Genomic DNA, 13,634 nt, shown 5'->3' on the forward strand with positions numbered 1-13,634 from the left:
TGGTATTAGAGATAGAAACTAAGGCCTCATGTATGTTAAGTGTTTGATCACTGAGCTACATCCCATCTCTGGTTTCTCAGTTCAATAGTTAATGGATAAAACCTTAAAGGTACAGTTTACAAACTGAAGTTACAAACACCCACCCAAGGTTGTGGCTTTCCTCCCTGTAATCCCTTGGAATGGATAGCAAAAGTGTCTTTGTAAAGAAGCAAACCAGTCATAATCCTGACCCCCAAGAGTTGGGAAAACCATGTACATTGACTACAATTAGGGCACCTTATGGTCAGTGCTTCAAAGCCAAAATGTTACTGCTTACCTTTAACCTTTCTTCTGAGGTCAGAGTGGCAAGATAGGAAATTGCGACAGCTTTATTTCTTTCTGTCTAATCTTAGATAATAAAGTGTGTATGTTAATTGTAAATTAAAACATGTGCGTATTTCATTTGTGTGGGAACCCTTGTCTTTCGTGGGCAATTTTGTTTTATTCAACCATAGCCTCCCAGAAGAAAGAACCCTTAATTAAGGCCAGTTTAGCAGGAGGGATTATAATGGGTCATCTTGTTTCCACACTTGGTGGCCATGATTCCAAAAGGAAACTACAGAATGAGGGAGAGAGAGAGAGAGTGAGAGAGAAAGAGAGAGAGAGAGGGAGAGGGAGAGAGAGAAAGAGAGAGACATTTCTTTTCTAATTTATGCTGTCAATGTGTCTAGTGCCCACAAACCTTGAAATTATGAAATTACTCTGAGCCTGCAATTTAAACTTTATTTCACATCGATTGTTAAATTACACAAAGTCAGTGAACAGTTTGTAAAGTTACACCATTGGACAGATGTTTGTAGTCGAAATTGTAGGATTTACATGATGATGACAAAAAATGTATATTTATAACAGCCGCTATATACAATAATCAGTATAGACAGAGAAAATGCACTTAATCTCTGCAAACCATGCACACCACAGCAATAACCCAAATGTTTCTTTTTCCTGTAACAAGCTTTCCTGCTGGCTTCGACTTCTTCCTGCTCTCCAACACTGTCAGTTCTAAAAGCAAACACTTTCAATTAAAACTAAACAAAATCGAAATAGCATAGTGATGTACAAATATTTTAAGAACACAGTGTATACCAAATAGATTGGTTCTAAAACACTTTGACTTCAAGGTGAGCTTTTAAAAGTGTTCCTTCCAGTTTTTTAAGGTCTCATGATTCCCAGGACTTCAATACTATGAGGCAAAACCATAGCTATAAATATGGATATAAGCTCAGAGTCAAGGACATCCAAATAGATCAAAATCCTCAACTTCCTGATCAACTTGTGACCATATTATTACAGAAGAAACTAGGTCATACATGTGAGCAGACTGTACAAGATTGGGGTGCTATGGTCAAGTTTCTAACCACATTCCTCCAGAAAACAAAAGCACAACTTCCGGTTGCCTTGTTTGCTTGAAAACCAAGGGGATATTGCAAGTTCCTACAAGTGTAGCACAAACCACTAAATGGAAAGTGCCCAGCATTATGATGCTTGACAGCACAGTTGGATACATTACTCTTTTATGTCCTTTGTTCAATTCATAATTGATGCCATCAAAGTATTTTTATACAGACTTACACTACCAAATTACTCTCCACCTGGAGGTTCCCGAAAAGAAGCACAGACCTGATAGAAGAGTTAACCCAAAGTACCAAGGGGCATCTTTTGGTGTTACTGAATACCTCTGGCTACATTAATGCTTATTCTACCATCTTCTTTTTTTGCTCTTTTCATTGTATACAAATCTGGCGACAAACACATACATAAAAAGAATTACGGGCCAGAAATAGCCAGCCAAACTGCAAACATTACAATAAAGATGTACAAAAAGTAATTAACAGTTCACGTTCAAGTTCAATTCAATCCAATCAACAATATCTTCAGCAATATTTTTAGACACATAATTCTGTTTGAGAATTTCTTGGTAAGGACCTCACTACACAAATGTTCATAAGACAGTTCTATAGAAATAAAGTCCTGACCTTAATCCAGGATTATATACCACAATAAATTCAGAAACACACCATTTAGATGATGAAGAAAGATTCTATACACGGGTTCATTTGGAAGGAGCACAGCTCAGAGGAGACTTAGAGTGAATGAGAAGCAGCGTCAAAAAGATTTCAGGTTTGTTGAAATTACCATGCCCTGAAAGCATTTGGAAATTAGATCTTTACATTGGTCTTTCATTTGGAAAAATATGTTTTGTTCAATATGAGATACTCCATGTTTAAAACCTTTAAACAGCAAAAGGTAAAAAAAAAAAAAAACTTGAAAATTTTAAACAGCTCTTAAATTACAAGAAACGACTCCTGTTCTATTTGAATAGCCAATATTTTAACATCAAACCACCTACACTCCAGCAAGGAATTGTTTAGTTTCTACAGTTTGGTAAAATTTATCATCAATTTCTAATGTGTTTAAATAGGTTCCTTGTGAAAATAAGAAAATGAAAGGCTTTGTGTTTCTTTTGGTCTTTTCATGCCTTTACTTATACTTAGCCTGGGAAGAAAGGTTTGCTTCCAAGATTGGGTTTTAACAGTGGATCATGAATCATTCAAGGTCTATTTCTTAGCCATAAGCTAAATGGTCACATTTTATGTTTTCTTTTTCTTTTTCTTTTCGTCTCCATACCTAATTTAAGAACTCCTTAAAATGTCTAAACAGCAATTTCTGGTGAGTCTGGTTTGTCCTTTGGATTTCAGAAATAGTTCAACCCCAAAGAGACAATTTAATTCTATACTGAGATTTTTTTTTTTTTTTTTTTTTACTTTTTGACCCACACACAGTGTAACATTGCGCTGAAAGGCAACGGTAAAGGCAACATTTCAACCTGTTTTGAACTTCCAAAATGTGGTAAGCCAAACGTGTTTGGACACTTGCATCTCATGAAGTATGCCATCTTTTTGGTGGTGCTCTGGGAGCAGTGTGCACAAGCCTTTCAGAGCCGCTTAACGCCATGTCTCTACGCTGCCTATGTAATCACTGGTACCATTGCTGCTGTGGCTATCACCCTGCTCCTGGCCTGGGCTCTGCTTCTCACTCGCCCGGGTCTCCTTTGGCCTGGCATTCGGATTCCCCCCCTGCGTGAGATTCTGAAGCAGAGGCTGAGTCAGGTTCTGATTGGGATTGGGATTTGGGTTCTGACTCAGATTCTGACTCGGAATCTGGCTCTGGCCCTGACTCTGGCTCTGGAAATGGAGCTGAAGGAACCTTCCCTTCAAAAATTTACGCTGCTCCTGACGCTTCCGCCTGGTCTCCTGATGCTCTTTCTGCCTCATGAACTGATACCGCTGTAGAAAGAGGTCTTTTGCAAAGCTGTACAACTCCATATCCAGAAAATTCAGTCCCTCAATACGCTTTTGGATTTCCTCATTGATCTCTACGCTAGAGGCCCTAGTGGTATTGTACTGGGTAAACGGCGAGATAAAATTCATGTTGAAGGTCTTCTCAAACAGATACTGGGTCTTGCGTTGGAACTCCGTGAGGCCAAAGAACGCCATGTGCTTCAGATTGGATTTGGCGCTTTCCAGAAGGACCTTGTTTCTTTGCTTTTCGGGCATGACAGAGAGGTTGTAGCAGCCCACCAGAGTCAGGTCAGAGAGCATGCGCACTTGGCGATTGTTGGCCAGATTGTAGGGACAGTCCATGAATTCCTTGAGAGGGCAACCAGACCAATCGTCACCGGCATAGCAGCTGGGCAGTTCTTCCGAAGTTGGGGGTCTGCCATCACAAACATGCAGGGATGCTTTCCAGGTCGCCCCTCTCTGGACATGCCTCCATTCACTCAAGTACCGCGACACTGGGTCTCGGAGGATGGTGATATAGTGGAAGTTCCTGGGGACAAACCACAAAAACCAACAGTCAGAGGTGTGAGTGATACAGGCGAGTGAAGAAGGTATGTGGCAGATGCAATGTTCATGGGCAGCAAGGAAGACAAAAGGAAAGTGACAGAGATCTAGTACTTCTCCTGTGAGCTGTGTTGCAGTCCCCTCTCTATATGTCACTACTGAGGCCACAAAGCTAATTCCTTCACTCAGTGTGTTGATACTGTCCCTGCGGCAGGTGTCCAAAAGTCACATTCAAGATCATGGCCTTGTTATACTTCACCGCCCTTTCTTTTCCTCCGTTCTCTTATTCCCTCTCTAACTGAAGGCAAAAGCATCCCAATAGCGATATTGGCCCAGTAGGCAATTGTCCTTTTGCATATTCTCCACTCCTAAATGCCATAAGACAGATCACACGATGGAGACTCGGTGGGAGGAAATGATTTAGGGAAATGAAATTGAGTTGATAAGTGAGTTCAAATTCGAATATTTCTTAGAAACTACACCCAAGCAATTTTCCAATATCCAGTCAAATCTTCCAATCTTAAAAAGAAAAAAACAAACAGGGATAGAGAGATGGCTTAGCAGTTAAGGTGCTTGCTTGCTTCCTTGAAAAGCCCAAAGACCCAGGTTCGATTTCCCACTACTCACGTAAAGCCCGGTGCACAAGGTGGCACATGCATCAGGAGTCAGTTTGCAGTAGCTAATGGCCCTGAAATGCCCATTTCCCCTCAAGTAAGTAAGTAAATAAAATTAAAACGAACAAGGTCACAGAATGTGAGATATGATACCTTAATTTTGCTGCCGGAATACCATGGCGCATGCATTTTAAGAATGGAATACAGAGATAGAAAGAATAGCCCAGGGCCTCCAGAAATATACATAGTGGTTGGTCAAGGACTGAAATACACATGGTTGCTGTTAATGGCGTATATGCAAGTAACTCCCTCGATCACAGAATACAATTTCCAGGATAGTAAAGTTGCCTCTATCAGTTCCAAAATGTCCCTTTCTTTACCTACTTAATGGACACACAGATTGCAGGAATTGGGGAGGCCTTCTTGTATGGTTATCTTTCATTTTGACAGCAAATGGATCAAGTTCTTTGCACAGAGAGCAGACTAGCAAGCATTTTAAGGGCTTGTGCTCACATTCCAATCCATACATAGAGGGTGCATATGCATGGTCTATGCCACAGAAACACCGTTGTCCAGGATGTGATCAGGCTTACTTAAGGAGAGAAATGACCCCTATAATTCTGCTTTTTGTGAAAGATGAATGGTCATTCATCTACACTGGATGAAAGATGAAGTCATTGGAAAGGCATATTGTGGTAGGAAAATAGAGTGTTTGTATTTGGTTTTCTGGCTTCTTCATTTCTACCTTAGGAAGTAGTGGATGGTTTCCTGTGAGGGACCAGAAGAGACATTGGGAAGCACTTGGCTCACTATATGTTCAATGAGGAAAGACCTTTCCTAACTTGTGGGCTTCTAGAGTCCATCTTCTCTGCTTCTGTCCCATGCAAATTGCTTCCTCAGTCTTGCATGATCTCCCTTGTTTGACTGAAATCTGCTATTCATCCTTCAGGGCCAGATCAGGTGCCAGCTGTCCTTTGAGGAAAGTGACCCTAAGTTTTGCTGCTGGCATCACTTCTTACCATGTGTTACCATAGCACTTCCATCTATAGTCTGTTTTAAAACCCTTTTTGATATATATTTTTTAAAAATTTATTTGACAGAGAAAGAGGGAGAGAGAGCGAGAGAGAGAGAGAGAGAGAGAGAGAGGGAGAGAGAGAGAGGGCGAGCACGCGTGCCAGGGTCTCCAGATGCCTGCGCCACCGTGTACATCTGGCTAGCGTGGGTCCTGCGGAATTGAACCTGGGTCCTTTGATTTTGCAGGCAAACGCCTTAACCTCTAACCCATCCCTCCAGCCCCTTAAAACCCTTTTGATATTGAATTACACTTACTTTTTAACTGTTTTATTTTTAGAACAAGGGATCTATCTTATATTTCTATAACTATGGTCCCATGCATTCCAGCTTACTTTTTAGTCTTCCTATTGGGCTCAAAGCAGAATCTAAGGCACTCCTTTAAATGCTTAACTAATGGACTGGTACAAGGAAGAAGGGGGAAAGCACAGGGACATGCCTCAGTACGGAAAAACTATGGATGACATCCCAAGTGCCTTGTAAATATCAAAAGAAGGTTTATTTTCAAAACCCTTTACATATTTTCTCTGAAAATATCATCACCGTACTCTGAATCTAGGAGTGAGGATGAAAAGGGAGCCATGAGTTACTTCATTTATGTTCGTGCCTTTCTCGGGACCTGAACTTGCTGGTGCTGCTAGAATCCATCGATGGCTCTTTCCCAATGCTGATGACTAGTGTAGCCAGAAGCTCTCTTCTTCCACTCCCAGTTTCTTCCTTTCCTTTCCTTTCCTTTCCTTTCCTTTCCTTTCCTTTCCTTTCCTTTCCTTTCCTTTCCTTCCCTTCCCTTCCCTTCCCTTCCCTTCCCTTCCCTTCCCTTCCCTTCCCTTCCCTTCCCTTCCCTTCCCTTCCCTTCCCTTCCCTTCCCTTCCCTTCTCCTTCCTTCCTTCCTTCCTTCCTTCCTTCCTTCCTTCCTTCCTTCCTTCCTTCCTTCCTTCCTTCTTTCCTTCCTTTCTTCATCTATGGAGCATTTACGCTAGCTCCAGAGCAAAAGTTTAGTCACAATTAGGCTGATGGTTTGGGAAAAAAGAGACCCATGTAATCCAGTGCCACATTTGGATTAACCTTTAACCAGCTTTTCCAGGCATGCACTGCAGTGGTGGTGGGGAGTGCTGCTGGAGATCTTTTTTTAACTCCCTTTATAGAGTCACCTTCATGCTTAGTTGATAGTCCACCTGTCTGGTTGTTTGTCTGGTTTAAGTCTACACTGACATCTTCTGGTATTTAGAGTGCACCACAGTGCAAGTCTGTAGGTTTCCTTCCTAAAATTTTGTCCTTACCTTTCAGAACAGATAGAACTCAACCACTAAGGCCACTGTTCGAGTCACTGTTTTGTAAGCATCACCCTTACGTGACAAGAATGAAGAGGTGACCGTAGAGAGACTGAGAGAGACACTCAAACAGATGTGAGGATCCCAGGGAGGAGGCCACTGGAGATTCTGTGACTATTGGCAGCCTCCATCTCAGGGACGCAGACTCTCTCAGCTGGGAGCATTGGTGTGCTGAAATAGGACCCAGTAACTGAAAAGGAAGATGTACTGAAGAGAAGATCTCATGTGCAGTGATTTCTTTGATGTAAAGATAGAGAAAGGCTTTTTGTAGTTTTGTTTCCAAAAACAAGAAAGAAGGAGGCAATGGAGGACGAGATAAAAGGAAGGAGTGTGAGACAGGAGCACAAGCAAAAGGTACAGAGGGGGGCGCTGGAGAGATGACTTAGCGACTAAGGCTTGCAAAGCCTAAGGACCCAGGTTCAATACCCAGGACCCACATAAGCCAGATGCACAAGATGATGCATGCATCTGGAGTCTGTTTGCAGTGGTTTGAGGCCCAGGCATACCCATCCTCTCTCTATCTGCCTCTTTCTCTTTCTCACTCTCTCTCTATCTCAAATAAATAAATAAAATAAAATATTTTAAAGGTACAGGGCTGGAGGGATTGCTTAGTGGTTAAGGCGTTTGCCAGCACAGCCAAAGGACCCAGGTTTGATTCTCCAGGACCCACTTTAGCCAGATGCACAAGGGGGCACATACGTCTGGAGTTCGTTTAGCAGTGGCTGATGGTCCTGGTGCGCCCATTCTCTCTGTCTCTCTCCCTCCCTCTTTCTCTGTCAAATAAATTAAATTAATTAATAAAATAAAAAAAGGTACAGAGTGACAAAGCAGCTTGTTGCACAGGAGAGGTATGGGACATTGAAGAAACAAACAGGAATTGAAGAGGGACAGGTAATCAGGGCCTGGATGTAGAAGGACATGGGCACTATATTCTGGAATTCATATACACACGTCAGCTTATCATACTGTTGCATAAATATGCATGATTATGTGTCATTTACAAACAAATTTTTTTAAATTTATTTATTTGAGAGTGACAGCCACAGAGAGAAAGACAGATAGAGGGAGAGAGAGAATGGGCACGCCAGGGCTTCCAGCCTCTGCAAACGAACTCCAGACGCGTGCGCCCCCTTGTGCATCTGGCTAACGTGGGACCTGGGGAACCGAGCCTCGAACCGGGGTCCTTAGGCTTCACAGGCAAGTGCTTAACCGCTAAGCCATCTCTCCAGCCCACAAATGAATTTTTTAAAAAAAACCTCAGATGTAAATCTGTAGGCACCAGCCTGTGTTGTAGAGTGGTCATTATGCACCATATACAGCAACAGACTTAGGGACATGGATTTAAAGGCTACTGCAGAAGACAAGGCAACATGAGGCAAGGCTGAGGACAGTAATATTGAAGAGTTCGAGTTAACAAAATCTGAAAACAAAGTACGTGGAAGAGACATGGGGGAGAAGTTGAAGATGCTTCCTAGGTCTCTTGAGGGAGGTTTGAGGTGACTGTGGGACGTTCCAGTAGAGTCGAGGGGACACTCAAACAGCAATCTTGGGTTAAGATAAAGGTAGGGTGTGCTAAGCAAAAAAGCAATAGCTCTAGACCCAGAGGGCAACCTTAGAGATCTCTTTGTAATTCTACCTGTGTGGTTTCAGATACAGAAAGACCGCATTTATGGACCTTGAACTTCCCTTCTTTGTGCTAAGGGTGATTTTCCTCTATAGTACTTCAAGGCCCCTCATGATCCTGTGGTTTACCTCTGAATGTATCCCAATTTATTGGTACATGCCTCCCCCCACCCACCCACATGACCTGATGAGGGCCTGGAGAGGACAGCCTACCATGTCCCTTATCTCAACACCATTTCTGTTCATGTGGCCTCGGATCACGTGGAACCTTTTGGAAGCTATATCACATCATTGTCACAGTAAACAAAAACTCCACTATGTTTTACATATATGACGTTTTGAAACCCAATCTCCATTGTCCTGGATGGATGCAGGCTACTTGTAACCTTGCTTAGTGTCTCCTTGTTAGAGGAAGTCTATGGATTCTGCTAGAGGGCTTAGTGTCTCCTTGTTAGAGGAAGTCTATGGATTCTGCTAGAGGAATGCCTCTGGATTCTGGTCATATGGCATCAAATCTTCAGTACATTTTCTTGGGTTATTTTGGCCAGTGTTTGTATCCAGACATTGATCAAAACACAACAAGGCCAGGCATGGTGGTATACACTTTTAACCCCAGAATTTGGGAGGCAAAGGTAGGAGGATCACTGTGAGTTTGTGGACACCCTCAGACTATATAGTGAATTCCAGTTCAGCCTGAGCTAGAACGAGACTGTCCCTAGAAAACACCACCCCTCTGTGTCTGTGATAGTTGCTAGAAATCTCCCTTCAGGGCTGGAGAGATGGCTTAGCAGTTAAGGCACATGTGTGTGAAGCCTAAGGACCCAAATTTGATTCTCCAGGTCTCATGTGAGCCAGATGCCCATGATGGCACATGCATCTGGAGTTTGTTTACAGTGGCTAGAGACCCTGGCAAACCCATTCTCTCCCTCCCTCTCTCTCTCTCTCTCTCTCTCTCTCTCTCTCTCTCTCTCTCTCTCTCTCTCTCTCTCCCTCTCCCCCTCCCTCTTCCTCTCTCTCCTTTTCTGTCTCTAATAAATAAATAAAAATAATAAATTTAAAAAAAGAAATCTCCCTTAAGATTGACATAATCCTGAAGTGTGATGTGGAATGGACTAATGTCATTTGAAACAAGTGAGGCAAGCTCAGGCTCAGGAAAAGCATATAAAATACAGGCTGTTTCAGTTAGTGGTACTTGGACACTTGTGACCAAATGTATCAATTAAAATGACCAGGCTTGGGCTGGAGAGATGGCTCAGCGGTTAAGCGCTTGCCTGTGAAGCCTAAGGACCCTGGATAGAGGCTCGATTCCCCAGGACCCACGTTAGCCAGATGCACAAGGGGGCGCACGCGTCTGGAGTTCGTTGGCAGTGGCGTGCCCATTCTCTCTCTCTCTCCCTCTTTCTCTATGTGTCACTCTCAAATAAATAAATAATAAACAAAAAAATTTTAAATAAAAAAAATTAAAATGACCAAGCTTCACATTGTGCAATGGGCATCACGACTCTTCATCTGCCTCCTGGGATACATGGGTACTTGGTTGTTGGGTGCATCTGTATGCTCACAGTGCCTCTACTGGCACCACAAAGTACAAAGTTGGTCACCTCCCACCACCATATGGGTCTCTGGGTGACCTTGAATTGACCCAGTCTTTTTTTTTTTAATTCTTGCTTGCTTGGAACCCTTGAGATTAGTGCAGAATGTTCTAGGAATGCAATATCCTGAGATAGGGAGGAATAGCCTGAAATACCCCCGGCCTTGCTCCCATCCTTTCTAGGGGGCAGAACATCTGGAGTTACAGAGGAACTGCCTGGAATAGCCCATGTTTTGTTCTTCCTAAAAGCATGATGTCCTTCAAATATTTGCCCAGTGAGACAAATTGTTCTTAAGAAACAGATCCCAGCGCTATATTTTGTCCTCTCTCACCTAGTGTGTAAAAGAGGTATACATACCTTACTTTTTTTGGGTGGGGGAGACAAGTTCTGACTATAATGCCCAGAATGGCCTGGAACACTCTATGTAGCCAAGCCTGGCATCAAACTCAGTATCCTCTGGTCTGAGCCTCCTCAATGACTTGGATTACAGATATCTGTACCTGGCTTTGACATGCACACTTAAGACTTGGCCCACAGGCGACAATATTCCTGGGCCCTGAGAGACTGGCTCACAATGGATCCTGGCTGCTTTTACACCTTGCTGCCTGATTATCACTAATACATTTATTTCATGTAAGATGTAGATTAATGGGTTCTGTCTTTCTGGGGTCGTACAAGGTCATACAAGTAACCAACACAGATCTAAACAAAAACCTAGGGCCCATCCTTGACTCCCGTCTCTGTAACTATCGGCATGTAGTCATTCAACTAAGTCCTAAATCTTATTACTTTATTCAAATCTAGCCTTCTTGGCAGGCCTTTATCACTTCCATAGCCCCAAAGACACACATTGAACTTGCCTTTTCCTAGTAGAGAGCCTCACAATATCTCTCTTTCAAGAATGATATAAAGGGCTGGAGAGATGGCTTAGCAGTAAAGGCATTTGCCTGCAAAGCCAGAGGACCCAGGTTTGATTCCCTAGGACCCACATAAGTCAGATGCCCACGGTGGCACATGCGTCCAAAGTTCATGTGCAGTGGCTGGAAGTCCTAGTGTGTGCCCATTCTCTCTCTCTCATGCTCTTGCTCTCCCTCACCTTTTCTCTGCCACTTTCTCTGAAATAAATAAGTAAATCACAACAAAAAAGAATGATAGGAAGTCTCAGATCTACCATACGTGACACCCAGCCACGTGGGACCCAGAAATCACCTTTCTTTCTGCCCAGTTTCTTCTGCTCAGTAATCGTCTCCTACTCTGCTAACTTAGGAGCATTTGGTAATGCCTGAAGGCATTTTGGATGGGACTACTTGGAAGATGACTTATTGTGGGCTTTTAGTGGATTGAATCTGGAGCTGTTGCTAAACGTCTTGCAATGCTTTCCCCTCCCAAGACTAGTGAACATTAGGCCCACCAATATCAACAGGGCCAAGTTGAGGAATTCTGTTCTATAGTCAATGCTCCAAAGATAGAAAAATACTCTTGACTATCCACGTCCGTCCTAGGCAATGACCTTACAACTTCCTTTGTAGAGGGAAAACCCACTTTTTTCAGATGGCATAGGTCACCTAGGAAACAATTCCAAAAGTCGACTGCAAAATTGTCTCCACCACAAAACCTTCCTGGGGAATATAATCTCCTCGTCTTTGCCTTCATTGATCTGGTATGCTCCTGATGTATTTGTAACATTTATTACAGAATGTAGTTGCTGTCTAGTGATTTTTTTTTTCCTACCCTTTGGACTATGAACTCTGGGAACGTAGGGAACATGTATTGTTTATCAACATAAGCTCCTCTAGGCCCAGAATAGTGTGTGACATAAAGCAACTGATTAATAAAAGATTATGGGATGAATGCGGCACTTGTAGCAGAGTTTAGGATGAAGTCATAGAAAAAAAAAAGTTCACCTTCGTTGTTGATAAGTCAAGGCCACTAGGTGTCACTATTTAATAACATATGCCCCATTTTATACCCATGAAGGAACATTTTTAAGGAGATCTGGTTATATATAGCTGTGGTGTGTGATTTCTTTTGTGCAGTAAGACAGTTTAAAAGGAGGCTGGAAAGTGTAAGGATATTAAACAAGAAAGTGGGTAAAAGCAAGAAGCATAATTTCGTCCACATTTTCCTATGTACTTATGCTACAATTGGAGTCTGACCTCTAAGTCACAGAAGCTCAGATTGCCAGAGCAAGAAAAAAGAAAAGAGACAGAAAATATCTGTTTCAAGTCCTCCACTTTCGAGCTAGATAAAATTGAGACCCTGGGAGAGAGGCAAGGACTTACTCAGAAGACGTAAATTGCCATTAGTCCTTGAACATTGATCAAAGCCATGAACTTAGGGTGCCACATTCATCCCCAGCCTGAAAGCACACACTGACTCCAAATCAGGAGAATGAATGATTGGGCTGCCAAGAGAGAAGGCACTTTCTTAGGATACCACGTTCGCCGGTAGGAAGGTTTTGTACCTGGCACGTACTTACGCATTAATCCCTAGCAATCCTGTGGGTCATACATTCCTTCCTTTATGTGGCTGAAGAAATGGAGATTCATTCTGAGAATGACTCAGGGTGGTATCTCAAGTGAAAGTAAGAGGGCAGGGGATTGTAGAGAGAGCTCAGTGGATTCAAGCAGCCTAGTTAGGGCCACAGTGTTCACATCAAAAGCTGGCTGGGCCTCTGTAATCCCAGCCTGCCGATGCTGATAGCAAGATAGAAAGAGACAGGAGAATCTCCCAGAAGCTCACAGTGAGTGCAGCAAAGAACAGCAGGGTGAGAATCCTGAGTGAGAAAGCCTGCCTCAAATGAGGTACACAGGCAAGGGCTGACTGAAAAACATCCTCTGACCTCCACACAGGCCTCACTGTGGGTATGCGGCCACGCTCACCCGCATGAATGTGCCTAAGAGCACACATGTACTCACACACTCACAAATAATAACAGTAGCAATAACTATTTAAAAACTTGAGCTTACACACTTGGATCCAGTTCCTGATGACCCTGATGCTGGAGACCATGCTCCTCATCCTAGTTCTGGGACTCAGCATGCAGAATACTAATAGTCCATAGCAATACCTATTCGCATGCTGCATAGCCCATAGTGGTGTGTGTGTGTGTATTATGTGTGGTATATGCGAGTGTAGAGTATGCACAGGTGTGTGCAGAGAAGATGCACATCCTGTGTCCACTTACTGCACCAGAAACTCAGGTTTCTGATTTGAGCACGCTTTCCTGGATGTTTTGAAGCTCACGCACACACAGGAATTGGAAAACCCACAGCCTACGCATGTGGTGCTGTTGCTGATTTTCTTCCTACCAAGTCCTTTGTCTGGGGACCATGGAAAATGAGGCACATGGATGTTGAGGAGTGAATAAAGGAAAAGGGATTTATTGAGAAAAAAAAAATTTAAAGTGAGCTTAGGATTCTGGCTAGGATCCAAAGAAGAGCTAGAAAGGAGAAAAGAAATATATATATAATATCCTTTAAACTCAGAGAAGGGGGCAGGCTCAGCAGTGAGGATTTG

General features: G+C 42.9%; 1 protein-coding gene across 4 annotated transcripts in view; it reads right to left on the minus strand.

Annotated features, from left to right (window-relative positions):
• Positions 1–2,781: 2,781 nt before the first annotated feature.
• The window catches only part of Hs6st2 (heparan sulfate 6-O-sulfotransferase 2), a 332,754-nt gene continuing 321,901 nt past the window's right edge, over positions 2,782–13,634 (minus strand). For all 4 annotated transcript variants that reach the window (XM_004653978.2, XM_045140720.1, XM_004653979.2 and 1 more), the window contains one exon: positions 2,782–3,870. In XM_004653978.2, coding sequence (XP_004654035.1) covers positions 2,985–3,870 — 886 coding nt within the window. In that variant the 3' untranslated portion in view covers positions 2,782–2,984. The remainder of the gene's footprint in view (positions 3,871–13,634) is intronic.

Source organism: Jaculus jaculus, chromosome X, assembly GCF_020740685.1.
Source record: "Jaculus jaculus isolate mJacJac1 chromosome X, mJacJac1.mat.Y.cur, whole genome shotgun sequence".
NCBI lineage: Eukaryota > Metazoa > Chordata > Mammalia > Rodentia > Dipodidae > Jaculus > Jaculus jaculus.